Source organism: Amblyraja radiata, chromosome 17, assembly GCF_010909765.2.
Source record: "Amblyraja radiata isolate CabotCenter1 chromosome 17, sAmbRad1.1.pri, whole genome shotgun sequence".
NCBI lineage: Eukaryota > Metazoa > Chordata > Chondrichthyes > Rajiformes > Rajidae > Amblyraja > Amblyraja radiata.
In genome coordinates, this window is record NC_045972.1 from 9175759 (window position 1) to 9200250 (window position 24492).

General features: G+C 43.1%; 1 protein-coding gene across 1 annotated transcript in view; it reads right to left on the reverse strand.

Moving 5' to 3' along the window:
* Positions 1-24492, reverse strand: part of LOC116982972 (polycystic kidney disease protein 1-like 2) — an 84928-nt gene that overhangs the window by 54648 nt on the left and 5788 nt on the right. Inside the window, exons 2-7 of the mRNA XM_033036505.1 lie at positions 21425-21811; positions 16283-16390; positions 14978-15018; positions 9378-9500; positions 7266-7397; positions 4378-4548 (exon numbers count right to left, since the gene is read on the reverse strand). Coding sequence (XP_032892396.1) covers positions 4378-4548; positions 7266-7397; positions 9378-9500; positions 14978-15018; positions 16283-16390; positions 21425-21811 — 962 coding nt within the window. The remainder of the gene's footprint in view (positions 1-4377; positions 4549-7265; positions 7398-9377; positions 9501-14977; positions 15019-16282; positions 16391-21424; positions 21812-24492) is intronic.

Below are 24492 nucleotides of genomic sequence, written 5' to 3' on the forward strand. Positions count from 1 at the left end.
TCCCTCGCTTGTGAAGCCACCTGCCCTCTCCCCGGGGGGAAATAATGGAGATGGTCTCTATCGTACATGTGTTTGTAGGCCGGTTGTGAAGTACCCGGACTATGTTTGACTTTCCTCCAGTTTATTATTAACTGCTATGCATGCCTTACTTAGTTAATGGGTTTGTCATGTTATTAATTCTTTAAGAGGGAGGATGTAGATCAGTGTCACTCATGTTATGAGTCATGCTTTGGTAGTTACGCCCACTTGCTTTTACAGTAGTCCCCCCTGCCTGTTCCCTTTAGAATTAGGAAGACATGCCAGTATGAAGTTATATATGCTATGTCGTTAATAAAGTCTTTGGACCTTTATCATGGTGTAAGGCTTCAGTTATTACAACAACCGAAACACAACAACTCTTCAGTAGGGAATTCCAAACATTCACCTCCCTCTGGAAGAAGAAACATCTCATATCAGCTCTAAATGGCCAACTCCTACTTTGAGAAATGATTCCTTGTTCCAGAGACTCGAGGAAAATGTTTCCTTGCGTTTGCCACAACATGTCCTGAACAAATTTCAGTTTAATCTCTCATTCTTCTGAATTCACAACAGCATAGTCCTAGTACGCGTAATTGTCCCTGGGAGGACAAACGCAACATCTCAGGAATCAACGGGGAAATATATTGCTGCACTCACACAATTGTACGAGTAGCCTTCCTTAGGTGGGGCCAGATCTCCACAGATTATTCTGGTGCACACCCACCAAACCCCTATAGTAAGACCTCTTAATTCTTGTGCTCAATATCTCTTTTTAGTGCAAGAGTCAACATCAAGCCAATAGTGTTTCATTGTCAGAGGTTCCAGATAGAACAATGCACACAAACATTGAGTATGTGTGTCAGGGACGTGCGGTCAGGGGAGGCAGAGCCTCACCTGTCATACTCCCAATGAAAATAGCTGTTAAGAAAAGTAAAGAAAAATTATAATAAACATTTTTTTTAAATGATTTTTCCACTGATCTGTGTTATAAATGTCATTTCTACATGAATCTAATCATTTTTTATAGTCAAAATTGCCAAATTTGCACAGCTCCGCTGCAAATACAGGGAGAGATGAGAGGTGAGGCAGCGGCGAGCTGAGCCTCCCCTCTGATTGCGCAACCCCTCAGAAACTGTATGGAGCACGGCCAATAAGCGTGTGCCTGTTACTATCTCTATGTATGTCACCAATGTAATGTTGGTAAACCCCTTCATTAAATGTCCTCACCTTCCATAGTCCAGGTAACTTATTTCACATATAAATATATTAAATTTAGGCTCGCTGGTCTCTTCATAAAACTACAATAAAAAAGCAGCAGGGGAGGCAGCTATCACGTCTGCCTCACTGAGGGGGCGTGTCTTGAGCCCAGTGGAGGGAAAGCGAGTGTCAATTACGTAGGCCCACGTAATTGATGCTGCCTCGCTCTCCCTCCACGTTAGCTAGCTTCAGCAGCAGCGGCGGGGTGGAAGATTGCAACCTTCACGTGGTCTGCCCTGTTTTGACGAATGCAATCAACCCGGCATGCACAATCAAATAAGATTAAATAGAACAAGTTGTCCTACAACTTTAGGCTGTGCACGCCATACGCAAGAAGGAGAAGAAGCAGCAGCGGTGCAGCACTGGATTCCACTGCGGGCGGCACTGACTGGTAGGTTGATTCGTTGATTTGTAGCAGCCGATTCGGAGGCTCTGGGCCGCTGAGAGCTCCCAATTGGGCCCTGCGCTGGAGTAATCTACTCACAGCTCGGGACCCCGGCATCTACTCCCGCCGCCCGCCCTCTCCCTCCCTTCTCTCCTTCCTTTCCCTCCCTTCCCTTCTCTCCATCCTCTCTCTCTTTTCCCTTCCCTCCCTTCTTTCTCTACTTCCCACCCTCCCTTCTCTCCTTCCTCCCTTCTCTCCTTTCCTCCCAGACACATCACACACAGACAACTAACACACACACAACTAACACACAACTAAGTTAGGATGGGGTAGAAGCCAGTGCCTACCCAGCACGCCATTGATCTCACCGCACGTCACTGATGTGTGTGTACATGTGTGTGTGTACATGTGTGTGTGCGTGCGCGCGCGTGTGTGTGTGGGGGGGGGAAATACACCCACACATATATACACCTAAAAAACAAATGATAATAGTGCAATAATAATCTACGTAGTTCAGAAGTAAATGGAGAATGTAGTAACATACATTTGTCTTCACAAATGCGTGTGTATTGGTATGTAACCTTTCAGGAATTTGTGTGCAAGGATTTCCAGCTCGTTGTGAATACAAACATCTGCCAAACCCTCAATGTCTCATTCCTCATGTGGATTGCCTGTTGCCAAAGATTGTCAACATTCCCATTGTTCTGAAAATGCTAAACAATTATCCACAATGTACTCTTAACTCTAATTACCAAAGATCTTATAGCGTGAGAGTAATCCATCTTGCTCCGCTATAGGATCTTTGCTAATTACTTCCACTGGGCTCTCCTTCACCTCAGGGCACCTCGCCCTGGTGTCATTCTTTGACCTGCTGGTGACTTCACTTTGCAGGGTGGATTCCTTCCACCCTGGTATTTTGCTGCCGTCATGATGCTATATTAGTTTTACTTTCTGGCCCACAGTAACATGCCCAATCTTGCTCTACATTGACCAAATGGATCGGCACTGCAAATGCTGGCATCAAAGAATGTCCTTAATATTCTCGCTCGGTGTATGTATCAAGGTGTATGCTATGTTGTTATTGCCAAGCAGTAACCCCCTTCATGATACACTGGTCAACCCGCGGAGTACCGTCAGCAACAGACTAGTTCCATCAAGACCTAGTACAGAATCCCCCTGTGGCCATTAAATTGTACAAGTCCTCTCCCTTCTGTCGTGGGGTAGAATGACTTTCGCACTATTTCTGCCCCCGTTTTTACTCTTCTGGTAAAGGCAGCTTTACACCACTGCCATGCATCTGCTAGCAAATCGCACAAATGAGGTTGCTTAGCAGGCTGTGAGAATTTTAGTTGCCACATGTGGCGTTCTTGAAACATAATGAATTAATTCTATTTTTAAGATAGACGCAAAATGCTGGAGTAACTCAGCGGGACAGGCAGCATCTCTGGAGAGAAGGAATGGGTGACGTTTGGGTCGAGACCCTTCTTCAGACTGATGTCAGGGGAGAGGGAAATACATAGATAAGGAAGTGTAAGGTGTGAAACCACGAGAAAGGGTCCGGGAATCAAAGAAAATGTTGAATAGATCATTGTTAGCTGGGAGAAGTTAACGACAAAGCAAACAGAGATAAAAACGTACTGTGAGACACTTCCTTATCTATGTATCTCCCACTCCCCTGACATCAGTCTGAAGAAGGGCCTCGACCCGAAACATCACCCATTCCTTCTCTCCAGAGATGCTGCCTGTCCGGCTGAGTTACTCCAGCATTTTGTGTCCATCTTCGGTTTGAACCAGCATCTGCAGTTCCTTCCTACACATAATTATATTTCTGTGTAGTTATTATTGATTAATGGCATGGAATTTAAATGGTGGAAAAACAATCTTCAAAGGGCAGCTCGGTGGCGCAGCGGTCGAGTTGCTGCCTTACAGCGCTTGCAGCGCCAGAGACCCGGGTTCGATCCCGACTACAGGTGCGGTTTGTACGGAGTTTGCACGTTCTCCCCGTGACCGCGTGGGATTTCTCCGAGATCTTCGGTTTCCTTCCACACTCCAAAGACATACAGGTTTGTAGGTTAATTGGCTTGGTATAAGTGTAAAAATTGTCCCTAGTGTGCGTAGGATAGTGCTGGGATCGCTGGGCCTGTTTCCGCGCTGTATCTCTAAACTAAAGTTGTTTTGTTTTTCCAGTGGAGTGGGAAAGGATCTAGCTGGGGAGACTTTTTGTCCCGTATGTTTTAGCTATCATAGCCCATATTTACAGCTGAAGTCCCGCATTAGCACCGTTCCATGAGCTCGGCACACATGTCATTTTGATGCTTTCCCTCAATATCTTTCCCACTAGTTGGCAACTTATTAAACAGTCAAATTAGAATCGAAACAAGGAACAGCAGGTGTTAGTTTACAAAAGAGACACAAAGTGCTGGACTAACTCAGCGGGTCCGGCAGCATGTCTGGCAAACATAGAGAGATTAACATGAACACCTATCTGTGTTATCCAGAGATGCTGCCTGATCTGTTGAGTTACTCCAGCACTTTGTGTCTTTAGTCAAAAAGAATAGGATAAATACAGCATGTGCATGCTCTCTTGAAGATGAAGTTTTATATGAAACTTGATTAAAGTTCCAAAACATAACAGATGCCTCTGGAAGGAAGGGGACTGCAGCCTTTTCAGCAAATATTTCTGAGCTATTCAATTCAAAGCTTATGAGGATGTTTACCTTTTCTTTCATATCCAAGTCATTTATTGTCATTGAAGCATTTATCAGATTGCTAATTCCATAGAGACCTGACTTTGCTGCAGCCAGTTTCCACATGATGTCACTCGGTTTCAGAACAGGAAGATTGTCCAACTTGTCACTCAGGGTCAGGAGTGAATCACTGGCTTTGTCCTGAGTGGAAAAATGGAGTAGATAAATCACCAGATTACAGGTATGTCCCAACAAGTGCCAATCATAATGGTTGTTGAAAGGACCCTTATAATAATTCATGTTTAACATAATTCATGTTTAACATTGCCATCCGCTGCAACGTATCTCAACAACTGAACAGAATATACAATGGACAAGAAGCTTAGCACTAGTGCTGAGAACAACTGCTCTGAATCGTTGCTGTCCAATTACTCCAAAGACATCAACTACAAAAGGTTTCTTTTACCTCGTTCATAAGTTGGTGCCCGTTCCACAAAGGGCACATCAGGATGCACACATTGCAGTGAAGCCCTTTGCAAATACCACTTTGGCTATTGGAACAGTAGCTTCATCTGCCTCTGGACTAACAACTTCCAATGTTAAATAAAAGCTTTAAAGTTTCAGTCGTTGTCACGGTCTGGCCCCATAACTGCAGGTGGTTGGACCAAACATTCTCATAGGCATGAAGAAGATCAGGGTCACAGAAATGCTTGTGTTCAGAGTCGATTCTGAACAGTTTTACCAAACTTTAGAATGGTAATCCAACATTTTGTAAGTCTTATAGAAACATATAAAATTCTTAAAGGATTGGACAGGCTAGATGCAGGAAAAATGTTCCCGATGTTGGGGGAATCCAGAACCAGGGGTCACAGTTTAAGAATAAGGGGTAGGCCATTTAGGACTGAGATGAGGGAAAATGTCTTCACCCAGAGAGTTGTGAATCTGTCACAGAAGGCAGTGGAGGCCAATTCACTTGATGTTTTCAAGAGAGAGTTTGATTTAGCTTTTAGGGCTAAAGGACTCAAGGGATATGGGAAAAAAGCAGGAATGGGGTACTGATTTTAGATTATCAGCCATGATCATATTGAATGGCCTACTTCTGCACCTATTTTTCTATGTTCTATATTTCTAAGACATTGGATGAGACTCAGACTTCGCAAGACTAGAGCTCATATCAAGACAGTAGCCTGGAATATGTATTTAAATTTAAAAATACTCAATCATGAAAGTTGAGCTTAAAGATGCAATACTTACATAATTGCATTTAACTTAAATATAGTCACCCATTGCAATCAATGGCCCTAGAACCATTTTTGTATGTTACAACAAATATTACAAAACACAAAAGGAACCTTAGGTTATAAAGGAGCAGTGGGTGGGGGTTTAGCTTAGTTTAGAGATACAGCACGGAAACAGGCTCTTCGGACCACTGAGTCCACACCGACCAGCGATTCCCGCACATTAACACTACCCTACACACACTGAGGACAATTTTACATTTACACCAAGCCAATTAACCTACAAACCTGTACGCCTTTGGAGTGTGGGAGGAAACCGAAGATCTCTAAGAAAACCCACGCAGGTCACGGGGAGAACATACAAACTCCGTACAAACTAGCACCCATAGTCAGGATTGAACCTGGGTCTATGGCGCTGCAAGGCAGTAGCTCTGTCACCATGCCAAACAGGAGGAGGATCATGATAGAATTGTCTAAAACACTTGTTAGGTCACTGCTGCAATACTATTGATATTTCAGGACATCACATCGCTAGAAGGCGTAACAGCACCTGAGAGGTTACCAGGGTTGGAGCAGAATTCTAAGGAGAGATTTGCTAGGTTAGGGTTGATTTCTTTAGAAAGAGGAGGCTAATTGAGTATTGTAAAGTTACAGAAATCCCAGATATGGTGAAGGTGTAACGAATGACACTTTAATGTCAGATGTGACGTCACGGTGAGATTCGTTGTTTTGCAAACACAAGGCATCGTGGCGCAGGGGAAGAGTTGCTGCCCATCATGGCTTACAGCGCCGGTGACACAGATTTGATCCCGACTACAGGTGCTATCTGTACGGAGTTTGTACGTTCTCCCCGTTTTCAGCCAGCCGCGACACAATAACCTCTTCGTTGCCATGGATCGACATGAATATATGAGATAAATGGGAGCATATCATACTTGTATACATGAACATAATCAGGCATTATGCTTTTTATACTTGTTTCAAATATAAAACCACTTCTAATTAAGAAAGGAAGCTTGTCGCAAAGCAGGATCTGAAACTTAGTGGCAAAACTATTTCTCTTTCAGTAACCCAACTGTCTAAAGAAGATAAAACCAGAATTTCAGAGGCTTACGCTGCCTAGCAACAAGAGATTTAGACTAAGGAATTTGAGTTCCACATCAGCTGGAGAATTTAAATTCAATTGCTCAAGTAATTAGGATTTTTTTAATACTTAGTATGGTGACCTCGAACTAATAACCTGAAAAAGAACCCACCCAAAACGTCGTCCATTCCTTCTCTCCAGAGATGCTGCTTGTCTCGCTGTTACTCCAGCATTTTGTGTCCATCTTCAGTGTAAACTAGCATGTGCAGTTCCTTCCTGCACCAAAGAACCTACCTAATTAATCAGTATCCTTCAGCGATTGAACTATGCTGCCCTTACCTTGCCTAGCCTGCAAATGGCCCCAGACCCACAGCACCATGGTCTCAGAAATGGCCAAGCCAGTTAATACAAGGACATCAGGAATAAGCCATAAATGTTGGCCTTGCAGGAATGCCCAGATCAAAGAGAAAAACAATTAGAAATTGTGAGCCTGTGAGAATGTTACAAGAAATATGTGACCTGCAGCTACAAGTAAATGTTACTCCTCATTTATAAAACAGTGATAAAATTCGAGTTAATAGCAAAACAAATATTACCTGCGATGTAACCGTCATTTTGTCTGGTTGAGAGGTAATAAAATTAAGATATGTATTTGCTTTTGTTATTCCCTTTGTTGTGGATGAATTCATAGCTATCGAAGAAAAGTTCTGTAGGACATTCTCTATGGCCTTATAAAAATAAAACAGAGAAAGACATTTGAGAAGAAGAAAATTCTGTTTCATGCACAAACAAATGAAAGCTTAGGTGAGACGTAAGTTTTTTAAGTGATAGAGCAGATATTATGAAAGCAATAGAGATAAACCTAGGCTTAATGGTGAAAACTGTCACCTTCTCCAAACATACATTAAACAAACCCTTTTGTTACTTTGACAAAAATAAAATATGATTTTCCATTTGCAACTTTTATGGATCTTGCTTGTTTTATATTACAGTTTGAAATATCTCAATGAATCACAGTTACTCAAGCATGGGATAATAATTCTCATATATGAAAAACTAAATATTCACATCAAAATAAATATCATCTATATTAAAAGATACTGCAAATTTCTTTAAATAATTGGATATATTTTGAAATAGTTAAAATCATTTTTTTTCCAGATATTCCCAAATATATTGAATGGATTTTCCAATATTTTAACTAATGAGTTATATTACTTTCAAGATTAATTAGCTTGCACATGGTAATCTTTTGGAAGAATTGTGATTTTTCTTTGACTGACATTTATTTTGTTTGGAATAGTGAAATTGATATTCACATGATTACAAATAAAAGCTGGCTTTATATTTCATCAGGGCGTATTGGGCAATGCCAGTAAGCGGTTTTGAATTGGAGGACATTAAAATTAGATTTCATTATCAGGCGTACGTGGATGGATTATATCAGGATCATAACATTTTCTGTGACAACAGCATTAAGAGGTTTTTCTTAGTCTAAGGAATGTTTATCTGTCCAAATGTACTTTATCAGTTACAAGACTGTGTCAGAACTGAACGAGGAGGAGGACACAAATGCAGGCTCAGACACAGGGCAGATCAGTCTTCGGCGTTTAATCGGTCCAAGTCAGTACACAGGTAGGCAAAACAGAGGCAACAGTACCATATAGGAGCAGGCAAGAACCAGTGGTAGAAAATACAGGCAAAGGTCGAGATCACAAGGTCACAAGATTTCGAGAGCTGGAACGAGGTGATACCAAGTAGCATACACCACGAACTGGCAATGGGAACTAAAACACAAAAGGCTTAAATACAGACTAGCAGGGGATAACGAGACACAGGTGAAACACATCAGGGCGTGGCCAACAGACTAGCAGGGGATAACGAGACACAGGTGAAACACATCAGGGCGTGGCCAACAATCACATGAGGGTAAACGACCTGACAGGAAATGGGACCTGAAACAAGAGGAGATGTGAGACACCAAAATAAAACAAGAATGCAAACTCTAATACTAAAAACCAATAAGAAACAGAAACTAGATCAAACGCGAGACCTGACAGACTGCAGGCTTAGTATAAATGGGAATGTGGCTACCTGTTTAAATCCCTTGAAATGACAGTGAAGAGAACATCAAACATTGTGGTGTTGGATTGTAATATGAGGACAAATAAAATTAAATCTATAAACTTGATCATTTGTAAACTGCACATTGTGGATATACAATGATACCATTTATTTGTTGTCATTTGAACCTCATTGAGGTTCAAACGAAATTTGGTTTCTGATATAATTGTATATTGCAGATATATTAGCAAAGAAGGGTCTGAAGAAGGATCTCAACATGAAATGTCACCTATTCCTTTGCTCCATGGAATTCTCCAGCATTTCTGCCCACCCTCTATTAGCAAAGATCACTCCCTTCTTACACTAACGTACAGGATGTTTGAGTATGTAGGGGATTCCATTGCTTCTCACTCTCTCCGACACCATTTCTCTATTACTCCATGCTCACCATACACAGAAATGTCATAAATGCAGTCCAAAGAAATACATTAATGCTGTTGCTATAGAATAATGTTAATGATGTTTCTCTCAGCCTCCAAGGTCTAGATATTTCTCATTGTTTTTTCCACGCATTCTTTTTGCCATTGTGGAAGTTCTTGCTGCCTTGATAACAGCAACAATTGGTCTAATTCTACCACCTGTACCTGTGTGAGTTCATCGGTGGGAACTTCGGTAAAAAAATCCTCAGTGTTTGGAAGATCTTTCAATAATCTCTCTGTTGGATCTGAATCTGGTATTGGGCATCTTGCAGTGCAAATTCGTAAATTCTGTAAAATAAATAACGTTAATGGTCTTGCAATCATAGTTTAACATTAGTGCAAGCTTAAAGAAAAATAATATTTTATAAGAGCAAATTGCAGTTTGAAGCAATGCAGTGTGTTGAATAGCTAGTCTATAAATTATTTTATATATTTCTGAACTTACCGGATTTGAGAAAAAAAAAATGGGACAAATTAACAGGCAGATAGTTATTTCAGGTTTATTAATGCTATCTGTTTTACTGTCAATACCGAGAGTATTGTGGAGAGAAGCCTCCACCGATATCTGCTAAAATGAAGCATTTTGCACCCTACTGCAGTTACAGCAAAGCAAATACTCACAAAAGTATATCGATTCTGATTCCACCGGCCACCTCCACCCATCCATCCCATGCACAATTCCTCTGTTATTCCTCTTTTTTACAGACATTTTGCATGGAGTTTCTCCGATTTTCCCATTACAGGTGATCCCATGTTATGGGGGGGGGGGGGGGGCGGGGATATGCGTTTCTAGAAAATGGTTTGTATCATGACTTTCCATAATACAAAGCCACGTCATCCGTGCATGCATCAAGATGCACACGTTGAAAAATAACGTTTTGTGTTTGCTTCATTACTTTTTCTTACATAAAGTACGTGACAACAAATGTTGTTCCATGTCTCCGTTTTTTTCGGGGGGTTGTGATTTGTGAATTCCGCAAGGGCACATTTCTGTCACTTAACCAGTTGTGACGTGAGGATTGCCTTTACTAACACTTTGAAACCAACTTTGGAAGTTAAAAGTAACAAAAAGAAAGAACAATTGGCACAAAGATTCACAAACTTCACATAATGGCCTGAAAGAGGAGCCAAATAGTCACGAGTCACGACTAGAGCTGCTGAACATAAGAGTAAAACAAAAGGGAGGGAGGGAGGGATGGAGTCATCAACAAGAGCTGGCCTGTTGAACATTCCAGGAGAGTCAATCACAAATAAACAGGCACACCTTGCCTAGCAGGTCTTGCAGGATCCAAGAGGTATGTGAATTGTGTGTGTGTGTGTGTGTGGGGGGGGGGGGGGGGGGGACGGCAGATGCTGATTTACACCGAAGATAGACACAAAATGCTGGAGTAACTCAGCGGGACCAGGCAGCATCTCTGGAGTGACGGAATGGGTGACATTCTGGTTCTTCAGCCTAAGAGTGAATTGAGTTGGCGATGGATGTCATAGATACTGCCTAACCCGACTAACATTACTTCACTTGCCCAGGAGGCATTCCAATTATCCTGCTGGCCGCATCACTCACCTGGCAGCCACCCCTAATGGAGCATCATAAATACTTCCTTTTTGAAGCACATGATCTCCTGTGACCCAAAGCATCTTGGAGTAAGTGTGGAAGGAAGTAAAAGATCTTAAGAAGCCTACAGTAGTGAGGGTGTGAAGCATTTACCAGAACATATATCCCAGTGAGACCTCTCCATGATGAGAGGTGAGACAGGATTCCAGACATCCAAATGCACAAATATACACAGACACCTGCATTTGTTCAGGTAGCATTTCTTACTGCAACCTCATTTCATACAAAAATACCATTGCAGATAATGCTGTATGTTAATGCATGTCACATAATAAGGATGGCAAAGTGTTGCAGCTAGTGGATCTGCTGCCTCGCAGCTCTGCAATCCTCAGCTTCGGTGATGTCTGCATGAAATGTACACATTTTCCATGTGACTGCATGGGTTTGCTCCAGATCAAAGATTTGGACTCAGTGGGTTGAAGGACCCATTTCAGCGATCATCTCTCTATGACTATAAAATTTGAGAAAAACTACATTTTGGCAGATGTAAGAACGGCAACCAAGTTTTTGTGAACTTATTTATTCCAGAAATAACTCTTTGGTTTCCATTGAAAGCATCCTGACCACCTGCGTCACGGTGTGGTACAGCAGCTGCACCACAGCTGACAGGAAGGCACTGCAACGTGTGGTGAAAACCGCTCATCATATCATCGGTGCCCCGCTCCCTGCCATGGCTGCCCTCCACCGCACACGGTGTCCGAGACGGGCTGGGAAAATCATTAAGGACCCCTCACACCCCAACCATGGACTATTTGCCCTCCTCCAGGAGCCTCAGGTCTCGCACCAGCAGGCTGAGGAACAGCTTCTTCCAAAATACCATTATCCTGATGAACCCACAGGCCCGACGCTAGCTATCATTTATACCCTTTTATCTGTATATATTTATTTGCCTATGTACTAGAATAATTTACCCACATTGTACATATTGTTTTAACCAGTATTTTACCTCTTTGCACTCTGATTAGATGCTAAACTGCATTTCGTTGTACCTATACTCGTATTTGTGCAATGACAATAAAGTTGAATCTAATCTAATCTAATCTACAGGTCCTCACAAACACGTCTGACCACAACGGTAGTCAGCTACACAACTGTGGCGCGAAAGCAAAACCGCGCAAAAACAGCAGCCCCCCCCCAAGTCACGTGACCATGGCTTCCGAACGCCGGGTACGATACCTGCGTGCGCCAGTGGGCGCCGCTACAACATTACAGAAATGATCGTGCCTGACATGGAAATATATCTTTGGGCAGCTTACAACCCAGCAGTATGAATATTAATTTCTCTAACTTCAAGTAATCCTTGCATTCCCTCTTTCTCTGTGTCTCCCCCACCCCTTCTACATATCTTTCATCTCTCTCTCTCTCTCCCTCTCTCTCTCTCTCCCCCGACTCTCAGTCTGAAGAAGGGTCTCAACCCGAAACGTCACCCATACCTTCTCTCCAGAAATGTTGCTTGTCCCGTTGAGATACTCCAACATTTTGAGCCTCTCCTTCTATTCCTTTCTCTCTTATGAACCTACTTAGTCATCTCAACTATTCCCCAAAGTAGTAATGTGTAGGAAGGAACTGCAGGTGCTGGCTTAAACCGAAGATAGACACAAAAAACTGTAGTAACTCAGCGGGACAGGCAGCATCTCTGGAGAAAAGGAATGGGTGATGTTTCGGGTCGAGACCCTTCTTCAGATTGAAGGGTCTCGACCCAAAACGTCACCCATTCCTTCTCCCCAAAGTAGTAAGATCCACATTCTAACCCCTCTCGAGTGAAGTCCTGGATTCTATATTGAAGATATAGTCACTATTTCATGTTGATTTATGTTTACTCCCCGAGAGTAGAAACATCACATTTTTCCTTTTTTTTTTTTAAAGACCCATCTTGTGTGGTATTGCCTTATGAAAAGTCTTATAATGGAAGCTGAGAGGCTGCAATAGGAAAATAGACAAAGGCAACAAAAAAATATATATAGATATAGTAGCATTCTCTAAAGTTACTGAGGTTAAATTATTACAGGTTACTTGTGGAGAACCTTAATGGAGAAGAGTCAGCCACACAAACTCAAAACACTGCCTTTGATGGGTATCATGTAAGAACAGAAAATGCCAGGGTGGAGAAAGTGAAACATTTAACATTTCAGAATCAAGGCCTTTACTTTCATCAAAGGAAATATTATGTGAAATGACAAATCTGGTATTGGTCCTGAATGAATGATGCTGACGTTTAGAGTGGAAAGTTGAGGTTATGTAACGCTGGTAATTCACATTGGAAAGATCTAGAGGGAAAGCGGATGCAGGTAACGGTCTGCAAGGTTTGGGAATTCTGAAGGCAAGCAACAGGGATCACTGCATGGGATGTGAACTCCCCCCCGAAGCAGCAAGCCAAAAATGAAGGTGGAGGATGAAGAGCTCAACGTCATGGGGAAAGGAAGTTTAGCCACTGCTCCTCTTAGCTTCAACACAAGACCACCACAATAATAACCCCTGCCCTGAGAGTCCACGGATCGTGGCATCAGCAGCTAAATGGGATCGTTCCTTTACTGTCTTGCCCAGTTTGCTGACACAGCAGGAAACAACCTCATTTGGAAGGGCCCAGCAAGAATCCATGCAACTACAAGTTGCAGTCTAACACCCTGCTGCCTTTTTTATTCAGAATATCCAACATGAGACTCTTGAGCCCTCCATTTACCCCTACACAAGGAGGTTTTGCCCCTACATAGAGAGTTAATCAGCTGAAGACAATTTTCAGACCGTCACAAATTTAACATCAGTAGGAACAACCAAAGATTATAGAGCAGAGCAAGATGCGCCACTCTGCGAAAAAAGCGTAGTATGACATGGGTATGACACGACGCCATTTTATTGAGCAGCAATTTACAATAATATCAACTAAATATGTGAAGTGATCGATTATATATAACATACTTTTCCCTACAACACTGATTACACCAAAGATGATAGAGCGGTTCAATCTTTGGAACGGATTACACCAAAGATACTAGAGGCGCATTGCCCGCTGCCTCGGGAGCGCCGACCGCGGGCAGACGCTTGAGGCTCTCCCACCGGCCGCCTTCATCTGGTATCGGGAGGACCGAGAATCAGTCCTGGATCAACTCAGGAGTGCAGGAAACGTCCTCTTCCCCCAAAGATACTAGAGGAGCCTCTAGTATCTTTGCTTTTCCCTGCGACCTGGTGTAAGAGCAGATTGTATATCTGTGGAGTTCATCCCCGCTACCAAAGATGTCGCATTTGGCATAGACAAATGGCGGCCATGACGTTCCGTTACGTACTACACGTCAGCCCATTGGATTTCGGAGGAGTGGTCTATCTTGCTCTGCTCTACATTCTTTAGGCACAACCTCACTCTTAATAGGTAAACATCTTGTTTATGGTGTTTGCCCTTGACACCAATAATGAACTTTGTGTTTATAACCTTTCATTGTACTCCTCTTGGGTGCTATTGGAATGGCAAGAGCAGTAATGCAAGACCAAGGAAAGCTTTTACTCTGAGAGCCCAGTCTAAAGAACAACCTGGTATATTGCTGGTAAACAAGATACAGTCAGTCCCAATCCACCATTAAAGCTCCTGCCTGTCAATGGCAGTAATTCTCGGCACTGGCTCTCAACCTTTGAGGGAAAAGACCAAAAAACCTCAGAGGGTCGCTCTCCTGGAACCCTGTGTGGAACTTTTATCAGTTTGCTCTGTGGCACTAGTTCAAAGACTCTCATGGAATATGGAACACAGCCAACTCAATGGACATGTCACAGCCATTCTCTAAAGTATTGCAAATACTCTAATGAACTCCTGATTGTACAGATGTGTAATCAGCTATGGAATATCAACAATCATTATGCAATTAACGACAAACCAAAGCTGGCATAATAATAATTATGTGTAGGAAGGAACTGCAGATGCTGGTTTACACCAAAGATAGACACAAAATGCTGGAGTAACTCAGCAGGACAGGTAGCGTCACTGGAGAGAAGGAATGGGTGGTCCGAAGAAGGGTCTCGACCCGAAAGGTCACCCATTCCTTCTCTCCAGAGATGCTGCCTGTCCCGCTGAGATACTCCAGCATTTTGCGTCTACATTAGTAATTATGTTCAGTACTCTCATTAGTTTGTGAAACTAAATATGTGGTCAACAATAATCACTTACTTCCGGCAATGATCTTTTTCTTCTGGCACCACTTTGTGAATCTATAAAAGATGTAAATTCCTTTAATTAAACATCCATTTTAAAACCTTTGTATTTCAATAATGTAATATATTAAGGCACGGTTGAAATGTACATCTGCCTTCAGATCTGTATTTTGAGCAATCTGCACTGCCTTTAAACTTCTGATTCTGTTTGTGCAAAGATGCTCAGACTCTGTCGTTTACTTGACTTCATGTGGTTCATGTGAATGCAGTACCAGTTGTAGTTCTGAATATAGTCCACAAATATTAATAATTGCATTGATAAAACCTGATAATCACTTAGCAAATCCCTACTGTGAAGACACAAATATTTACTGCTCAAAAATTATAAAGTCGATATGGCTCTATGAATTAACTGCAAGAGTAAACCAAGGAAGTGCATTGCATGTCAATCAGTATAGAGCCAGCACAGGTGAACATATGGGATTTCTAATCTAAGGAAGAAACACACTTAAAATATTAATAGACTGTATCTCTGCACATTTGCAATTAGAGGGATTGCATGCATTATATTTTCAGCTTTTATTTGAAGCAATTATATTTACTTTGTCATAGTGGAAGTAAACTAAAACAAAAGAAAATCTGTAATTTCAAGAAGCAGAGTTATTATTTCAGGTTGATGATTTGTGTTACTTACTCAAAATACAAAGTACTGGAGTAACCTACTGAGCAGAGGAAATGGATAGATGAATGGATAGCTGTGGTCACTGAGGCATTTCGGATTGGGACCCTTCTTCAGAAGAACCACCTATCTATTTCCTCCACAGATGCTGCCTAACCTGCTAAGTTATTCCAGCACTTTGTGTTTTGCTCTGGTATATGCACAGAATCTCTTGCCCAGAGTAGGGGAATCGAGAACCAGGGGACATAGGTTGAAGGGGGAAAGATTTAATAGGAATCTGAGGGGTAACCTTTTCACACAAAGGGTGGTGGGTGTATGGAACTAGCTGCCAGAGGAGGTAGTTGTGGCTGGGACTATCCCAACGTTTAAAAAACAGACAGTACATGGATAGGACAGGTTTGGAGGGACAAGGCCCAAGCGCAGGCAGGTGGGACTACCGTAGCTGGGACATGTGGCCGGAGTGGGCAAGTTGGGCCGAAGGACCTGTTTCCACACTATATCACTCTATGACTCTATCTTCAGTATAAACCAGCATCTGCAGTTCCTTCCTACACCTGCAGTGTCCCCACTTGCTTAACAATCAAATCTGAAAAATTAGATCTTAAACGTCAATAGTGTTCAGAAAATCGTCGCTGTCCTTACCTTTTCCAATGCTCCTTTTGGAGAGATTGTTTGTGACAATGACATGTCCAGCGACATGTTGGTCAACAGATATGAAGTTCGAAGCAGTGACTGTCACAAGAAATGTGCCTGTAGTCAGCAGAAGGAAAATACTGAAATGGCAACTTTAAAAAATCAGTACGTTTCAACATTAAATGTTGTTATTTCATTTAATTTATTTCCACCGTAATCACTTTGACTCTTATCATTGATGGTGAATATCAAGAGATGGTATAGGGAGAGAGTTGGACCTATGTCGGGAGGTCCGCTTTTTCTTAGCCCTATTCCATTTTATACCATTGCTTGAGCCAGAACGTGGGCTGCATCAGTGAATGATTAAAGCAGACACATTGGATACAAAAAATACTGAAGAGATTGCAGATGCTAGAATCCAGTCAGCATGGATTTGCGAAGGGGAAATCATGCTTGACTAATCTTCTGGAATTTTTTGAGGATGTAACTAGGAAAATGGACAAGGGAGAGCCAATGGATATAGTGTACCTGGACTTTCAGAAACCATTTGGTAAGGTCCCACATAGGAGATCAGTGGGCAAAATTAGGGCACATGGTATTGAGGGTAGAGTGCTGACATGGATAGAAAATTGGATATCAGACAGGAAACAAAGAGTAGGGATTAACGAGTCCCTTTCAGAATGGCAGGCAGTGACTAGTGGGGTACCGCAAGGCTCGGTGCTGGGACCGCAGCTATTTACAATATACATCAATGATTTAGATGAAGGGATTCAAAGTAACATTAGCAAATTTGTAGATGACACAAAGCTGGGTGGCAGTGTGAACTGTGAGGAGGATGCTATGAGAATGCATGGTGACTTGGATAGGTTGGGTAAGTGGGCAGATGCATGGCAGATGCAGTTTAATGTGTATAAATGTGAGGTTATCCACTTTGGTAGCAAAAACAGGAAGGCAGATTACTATCTAAATGGTGTCAAGTTGGGTAAAGGGGAAGTACAATGGGACCTTGGGGTCCTTGTTCATCAGTCAATTAAAGTAAGCATGCAGGTACAGCAGGCAGTGAAGAAAGCGAATGGCATGTTGGCCTTTATAAAAAGAGGAGTATAGGAGCAAAGAGGTCCTTCTGCCTGCTGTTGTATAGGGCCCTAGTGAGACCACACCTGGAGTATTGTGTGCAGTTTTGGTCCCCAAATTTGAGGAAGGACATTCTTGCTATTGAGGGAGTGCAGCGTAGGTTTACAAGGTTAATTCCCGGGATTGCGGGACTGTCATATGCTGAGAGAATGGAGCGGCTGGGCTTGTACACTCTGGAGTTTAGAAGGATGAGAGGGAATCTTGTTGAAACATATAAGATTATTAAGGGTTTGGACACACTAGAGGCAGGAAACATGTTCCCGATGTTGAGGGAGTACAGAACCAGGGGCCACAGTTTAAGAATAAGGGGTAAGCCATTGAGAATCGGAGACGAGGAAACACTTTTTCTCACAGAGAGTTGTGAGTGTGGAATTCTCTGCTTCAGAGGGCGGTGGAGGCCGGTTCTCTGGATACTTTCAAGAGAGAGCTAAATAGGGCTCTTAAAGATGGCAGAGTCAGGGGATATGGGGAGAAGTCAGGAACGGGGTACTGATTGGGGATGATCAGCCATGATCACATTAAATAGCGGTGCTGGTTCGAAGGACTGAATGGCCTACTCCTGCACCTATTGTCTATTGGAACCAAAAAACAGAACAGGAAGAACTCATTATGTCAAACAGCATCTATAGAGTCAAAATACATTTTGCGTTTTTCTAATGCTCAGTTTTTTCTTCCTTTGGATACAAAGCCAGAGTTGAATTAACATCAAATTTAGGAGAAGGGAAGAGCATTAACTTATATGTATGCCACACCTTCAACAACATCATAAAACATCCCAACTCACTTCAACAAAATTTGATAGCAAACACAAAGGAACATTTTCACACAGATGCCAAAATCTTTGGTCGGATATCTTAAGGGGCATCTTGAATAAAGAAAGCAGGAACGGAAACAGACAGAATATGGACAGCAATGGCACGGCTGCTGATAATGGACCAATTGTAATCAAGGATGCTCAAGAAGCCAGAGATGGACAACTGTGGACATTTCAGAGACTTCAGGGCTGAAGGACATTACAGAGATGGAAAAGTTCAAGGCCATGATTAGCTTTAAAAACACAGTGAGCATTGTGAAACCAAGACATTTCTTATAGAGAAACTAAAATAGATCAGACGCAATGTGTGCAAGCGACATAATAGACAGCAAAGTAATAGATATACTCAGGTTTGAACAAGGGAGTCCAGCTGGCAATTATTGGGATAGTTGTTAGCTCCAGAGGTAGCAAAGGGATGGGTGTGGGCTTCTCATGTCTTTAATTAGAAGTGTTATGGCATAATTTTGGAGATGTAAGGCACTGCAGTTGCTGGAATCATGAGAATAAACAGAGAGTTAGAGGAACTCAATGGGTCAGGCAGCATCTGTGGATGGAAATGAACTGATGTAATTTGGGGGGAACCTTCCTTCAGACTGATTAAAGTAGCTGGGAGAAAGTTGGAAAAGGGAGGCGAGGATGGGACAGAACCCAGCAAGTGATAGGTGGATACATAGAAACATAGAAACATAGAAATTAGGTGCAGGAGTAGGCCATTCGGCCCTTCGAGCCTGCACCGCCATTCAATATGATCATGGCTGATCATCCAACTCAGTATCCCGTACCTGCCTTCTCTCCATACCCTCTGATCCCCTTAGCCACAAGGGCCACATCTAACTCCCTCTTAAATATAGCCAATGAACTGGCCTCGACTACCCTCTGTGGCAGGGAGTTCCAGAGATTCACCACTCTCTGTGTGAAAAAAGTTCTTCTCATCTCGGTTTTAAAGGATTTCCCCCTTATCCTTAAGCTGTGACCCCTTGTCCTGGACTTCCCCAACATCGGGAGCAATCTTCCTGCATCTAGCCTGTCCAACCCCTTAAGAATTTTGTAAGTTTCTATAAGATCCCCTCTCAATCTCCTAAATTCTAGAGAGTATAAACCAAGTCTATCCAGTCTTTCTTCATAAGACAGTCCTGACATCCCAGGAATCAGTCTGGTGAACCTTCTCTGCACTCCCTCTATGGCAATAATGTCCTTCCTCAGATTTGGAGACCAAAACTGTACGCAATACTCCAGGTGTGGTCTCACCAAGACCCTGTACAACTGCAGTAGAACCTCCCTGCTCCTATACTCAAATCCTTTTGCTATGAAAGCTAACATACCATTCGCTTTCTTCACTGCCTGCTGCACCTGCATGCCTACTTTCAATGACTGGTGTACCATGACACCCAGGTCTCGCTGCATCTCCCCTTTTCCTAGTCGGCCACCGTTTAGATAATAGTCTGTTTTCCTGTTTTTGCCACCAAAATGGATAACCTCACATTTATCCACATTATACTGCATCTGCCAAACATTTGCCCACTCACCCAGCCTATCCAAGTCACCTTGCAGTCTCCTAGCATCCTCCTCACAGCTAACACTGCCCCCCAGCTTAATGTCATCCGCAAACTTGGAGATATTTCCTTCAATTCCCTCATCCAGATCATTAATATATATTGTAAATAGCTGGGGTCCCAGCACTGAGCCTTGCGGTACCCCACTAGTCACTGCCTGCCATTGTGAAAAGGACCCGTTTACTCCTACTCTTTGCTTCCTGTTTGCCAGCCAGTTCTCTATCCACATCAATACTGAACCCCCAATGCCGTGTGCTTTAAGTTTGTTAACTAATCTCTTATGTGGGACCTTGTCGAAAGCCTTCTGGAAGTCCAGATACACCACATCCACTGGTTCTCCCCTATCCACGCTACTAGTTACATCCTCGAAAAATTCTATAAGATTCGTCAGACATGATTTACCTTTTGTAAATCCATGCTGACTTTGTCCAATGATTTCACCACTTTCCAAATGTGCTGCTATCCCATCTTTAATAACTGACTCTAGCAGTTTCCCCACTACCGATGTTAGACTAACTGGTCTGTAATTCCCCGTTTTCTCTCTCCCTCCCTTCTTAAAAAGTGGGGTTACGTTTGCTACCCGCCAATCCTCAGGAACTACTCCAGAATCTAAAGAGTTTTGAAAGATTATTACTAATGCATCCACTATTTCTGGAGCTACTTCCTTAAGTACTCTGGGATGCAGCCTATCTGGCCCTGGGGATTTATCGGCCTTTAATCCATTTAATTTACCCAACACCACTTCCCGGCTAACCTGGATTTCACTCAATTCCTCCAACTCCTTTGACCCGCGGTCCCCTGCTATTTCCGGCAGATTATTTATGTCTTCCTTAGTGAAGACGGAACCAAAGTAGTTATTCAATTGGTCCGCCATATCCTTGTTCCCCATGATCAACTCACCCGTTTCTGACTGCAAGGGACCTACATTTGTTTTAACTAATCTCTTTCTTTTCACATATCTATAAAAACTTTTGCAGATACCCCCCCCCCCCCCCACCCCCACCACCACCCACAAACAGGTGGTGGTGGGGGTGGGGGGGGGGGGGGGTTGATTGGCACAGGTCGACTAGGTGACAAAGGTTAAAGGTGAATGGGAAAGATGTCGGATATAGAGAGACAAGGAGTGAAATGTAAAGCTGGAGAGTGGTGGAAGGACACTGGGGACAGGAGTAGTGGATAAAAAGGAAATGTGGGACTTAGTGATTAGAGATGAGTGCATGAATGGGGAGTAAAGGAGCAGAGTGACTGGGGGATGGGAGATTTTGGGAGCTATGTGTACTGTTGGGATGGGGAGGGGGGGGGGGGGAGAGAGAGGTGGTGGGGTGGTGACTTGAAACTGGAGAATTCAATGTTCATACCATTGGGTTAAGCGCTACCCAAACGGAATACGAGTTTGCGTGTGTTCTCATCTGGCAATGGAGGAAGCTGAGCACAGAAAGGTTAACATGGAAATGGGGAGGGGGAGTCAAAATGGTTAGCAACCGCGATTCTGACTGGGCATTATCATTTACATTAATATAATTAGGTGGACAGGTAACTAAAACTCAGGTAAGTTCTCTGTAAATTAGTGCAATTCAATTTAATCTGAAGTTACACTTAGCAGATATCTGGAAAAATACAATTAAATGCAATGACAGTGGAAAATGTTACCTTCCTGGTTAATTGGAAATGTATAAACTGGAAGTATCCCAGTTGAGCTCTCCACTGTATATGTTGAAATATTATAAGAATTAATAAAATCAAACTGTAGGTTTATTGGTGCACCCTCAGATACAGACACCTGTACAGTGACATTATCGCCAGGTTTCAGGACAGGTGGCTCTAACGTTGTTTGCAAGCCACTGATCTCAACAAGAAGGTAAATTGTCAAATTCTGAGATATCTCCGTCGAACTATTTGTTGCGGTTACAGTCACATTATGTCGGCCCGGCCCAATAAGCAACTGTGAAGATTGATCAATAGGGATAACTCCTGGTAGTAGAGTGGATGCCTGAAGAACAACATTTCCAACTGATGCAGTGTAGATCATATCAAAACCTACAGGAGAAAAATATCTTAATTTAATTTATATACACAGTACATAAAACCAATACATACATTTGATTAGTACGGGTGTCAGGGGTTATGGGGAGAAGGCTGCAGAATGGGGTTAGGAGGGAGCGATTGATCAGCCATGATTAAATGGTGGAGTAGACTTGATGGGCCGAATGTTACACTTTCGGAACGGAACGGAAGGGACGTCACGACCGCGGTGCCACAGGTGCTGTCGCCGAGGGAGGACGGACGGAGCCGCGGCTCGAGAGACTCGAGAGACTAACAGAGACTAACAGAGACTAACAGAGGCTAAGAGGTTTGCCACGCACTGCAAGGGAGCAGTGGACCAGACAGGAAGAGCGGAAGGAATTACCACTAGACAGCCAAACCAGTAGGTAATTTACGGCTGGGGTGAGTACTTTCCCATTTATAGGAGGTAGGATTATATAAATAAGGGGTGTATCAATACAGTAGGGGATTCTTAAATAGGACCAGTTAATTACTTATATAAGATGGGCGGCCAGGAGATGTGCCAATACTGCGAGATGTGGGAATTTGTCGACACCATTGATGTAGAAGATCCCTACAGCTGCAGTAAGTGTTTGAGGCTAGAGGAACTCCAGCTCCGCATTGATGAGCTGGAGACCCAACTTCATACGCTGCGGTACATCAGGGAGGGGGAGTATTACCTGGATGTTTTGTGCCAGGGGATGGTCACACCGACCAGTTTAACTAATTCAGTAGGCAGTGAGCAAGGAAAGGAAGGTGTGGCCATAAGCGAGGCAGGTAGGGGGAACCAGGAGGAGATGCGGCAGGAGCCACAGCCCTTGTCCCTGACGAGCATGACCGAGGCTCTTACTCAATGTAAGGACGGGATCAGGGGGTGTGGGAGGGATGAGCAACCTGGCTGCAGCACCGTGGATCAGGAGGCCATTCAAGAGGGGGGAGTTAGAAGAAATGCCGTAGTGATAGGGGATAGTATTATTCGGGGGGTAGATAAGGTTCTCTGCGGCCAGCAGAACATGTCCCGAAGGCTGTGTTGCCTACCCGGTGCTAGGGTTAAGGATATCTCTGCGATGCTGGAGAGAAATTTGCAGTGGGAGGGTGAGGATCCAGTGGTCGTGGTCCATGTGGGGACCAATGACATAGGAAGGACGAGGAAGGAGGATCTGCTGAAGGAGTTTGAGCAGTTAGGGAATAAATTAAAAAGCAGAACCTCGAGGGTACTGATCTCCGGATTGCTACCTGAGCCACGGGCCAAATCGGCGAGGGTACGTAAAATTAGAAAGCTAAATGCGTGGCTCAAAGACTGGTGTGGGAATAATGGGTTTGGTTTCTTGGGCCACTGGCACCAGTACTGGGACAGGGGGGATCTGTTCTGTAAGGACGGACTTCACCTGAACGGTGCTGGGACTGGGGTCCTGGCAAATCATATAACTAGGGCAGTAGAGAGGTCTTTAAACTAAGTAGCGGGGGGGAGGTATCAAGGGGGGTAATAACGGCAGGGGTAGAGGAAATAGAGCAGGGTATCAGTGGGGAAGCGGAAAGTCAAAATGTGACAGGAGACAGAATGTGTGAAGATAAAGCTCTAGATGTAAAAGGGGCAAAAACAGAAAGGAAGGGTAGTAAAAATCATCTGTAAGTGCTTTATCTAAATGCACGGAGTATTCGTAATAAGATAAATGAATTAACGGTGCAATTAAGTATATATAGTTATGATATCGTGGCCATTACGGAGACATGGCTGCAAGGGGATCAGGACTGGGAGTTAAATATAGAGGGGTACTCGACAATTAGGAAAGATAGACAGGAAAGAAAGGGAGGAGGGGTGGCCCTTTTAATAAGGGAGGGAATAACGGCAATAGAGAGGAAGGATATTGCGTTAAAGGATCAGGATAGTGAAACAGCTTGGGTACAGATAGAGAATAATAAGGGGAAAAAAACACTAGTGGGTGTAATTTATAGACCTCCAAATAGCTGTGACGCTGTTAGTCAGAACATAAATCTGCAAATAGTTGACGCATGTAAAAAGGGAACTGCTGTAATCATGGGGGACTTCAATTTTCATATTAATTGGGCAAACCAAACTGGGCAGGGTAGACTAGAGGAAGAGTTTATAGAATGTATTAGAGACGGGTTCCTAGAACAGTATGTCACAGAACCGACAAGGGGGGAGGCAATCTTGGATCTGGTCCTGTGTAATGAAGCAGGATTAATTAAAAATTTCATAGTTAGGGACTCGTTGGGAACAAGTGACCACAATATGGTCGAATTCCATATTCAAATAGAAGGGGAGCAGGTTGAAACTCAGGCTAGGGTGCTTAGTCTAAATAAGGGGGATTATGAAGGTATGAGGACTGAGCTGATCAAAGTTGACTGGGATAGCAGACTCAAGAATAAGACGGTACATGAGCAGTGGTGTACGTTTAAGGGTATACTGTATAACCTTCAAGAAAAATTTATTCCTATGAAGAAAAAAAGGGGTAAGGGTAAGAACAGTCAGCCATGGCTCAGTAAAACTATAAAGGATAGTATTCGGCTGAAGGCAAGGGCATATAAGGTAGCCAGAGATAGTGGGAGGGTAGAGGATTGGGAAGCATTTAAAGGTCAGCAAAAAATAACTAAGAGATTAATTAAGACGGGGAAAATAGACTATGAAAGGAATTTAGCGAACAACATAAAAA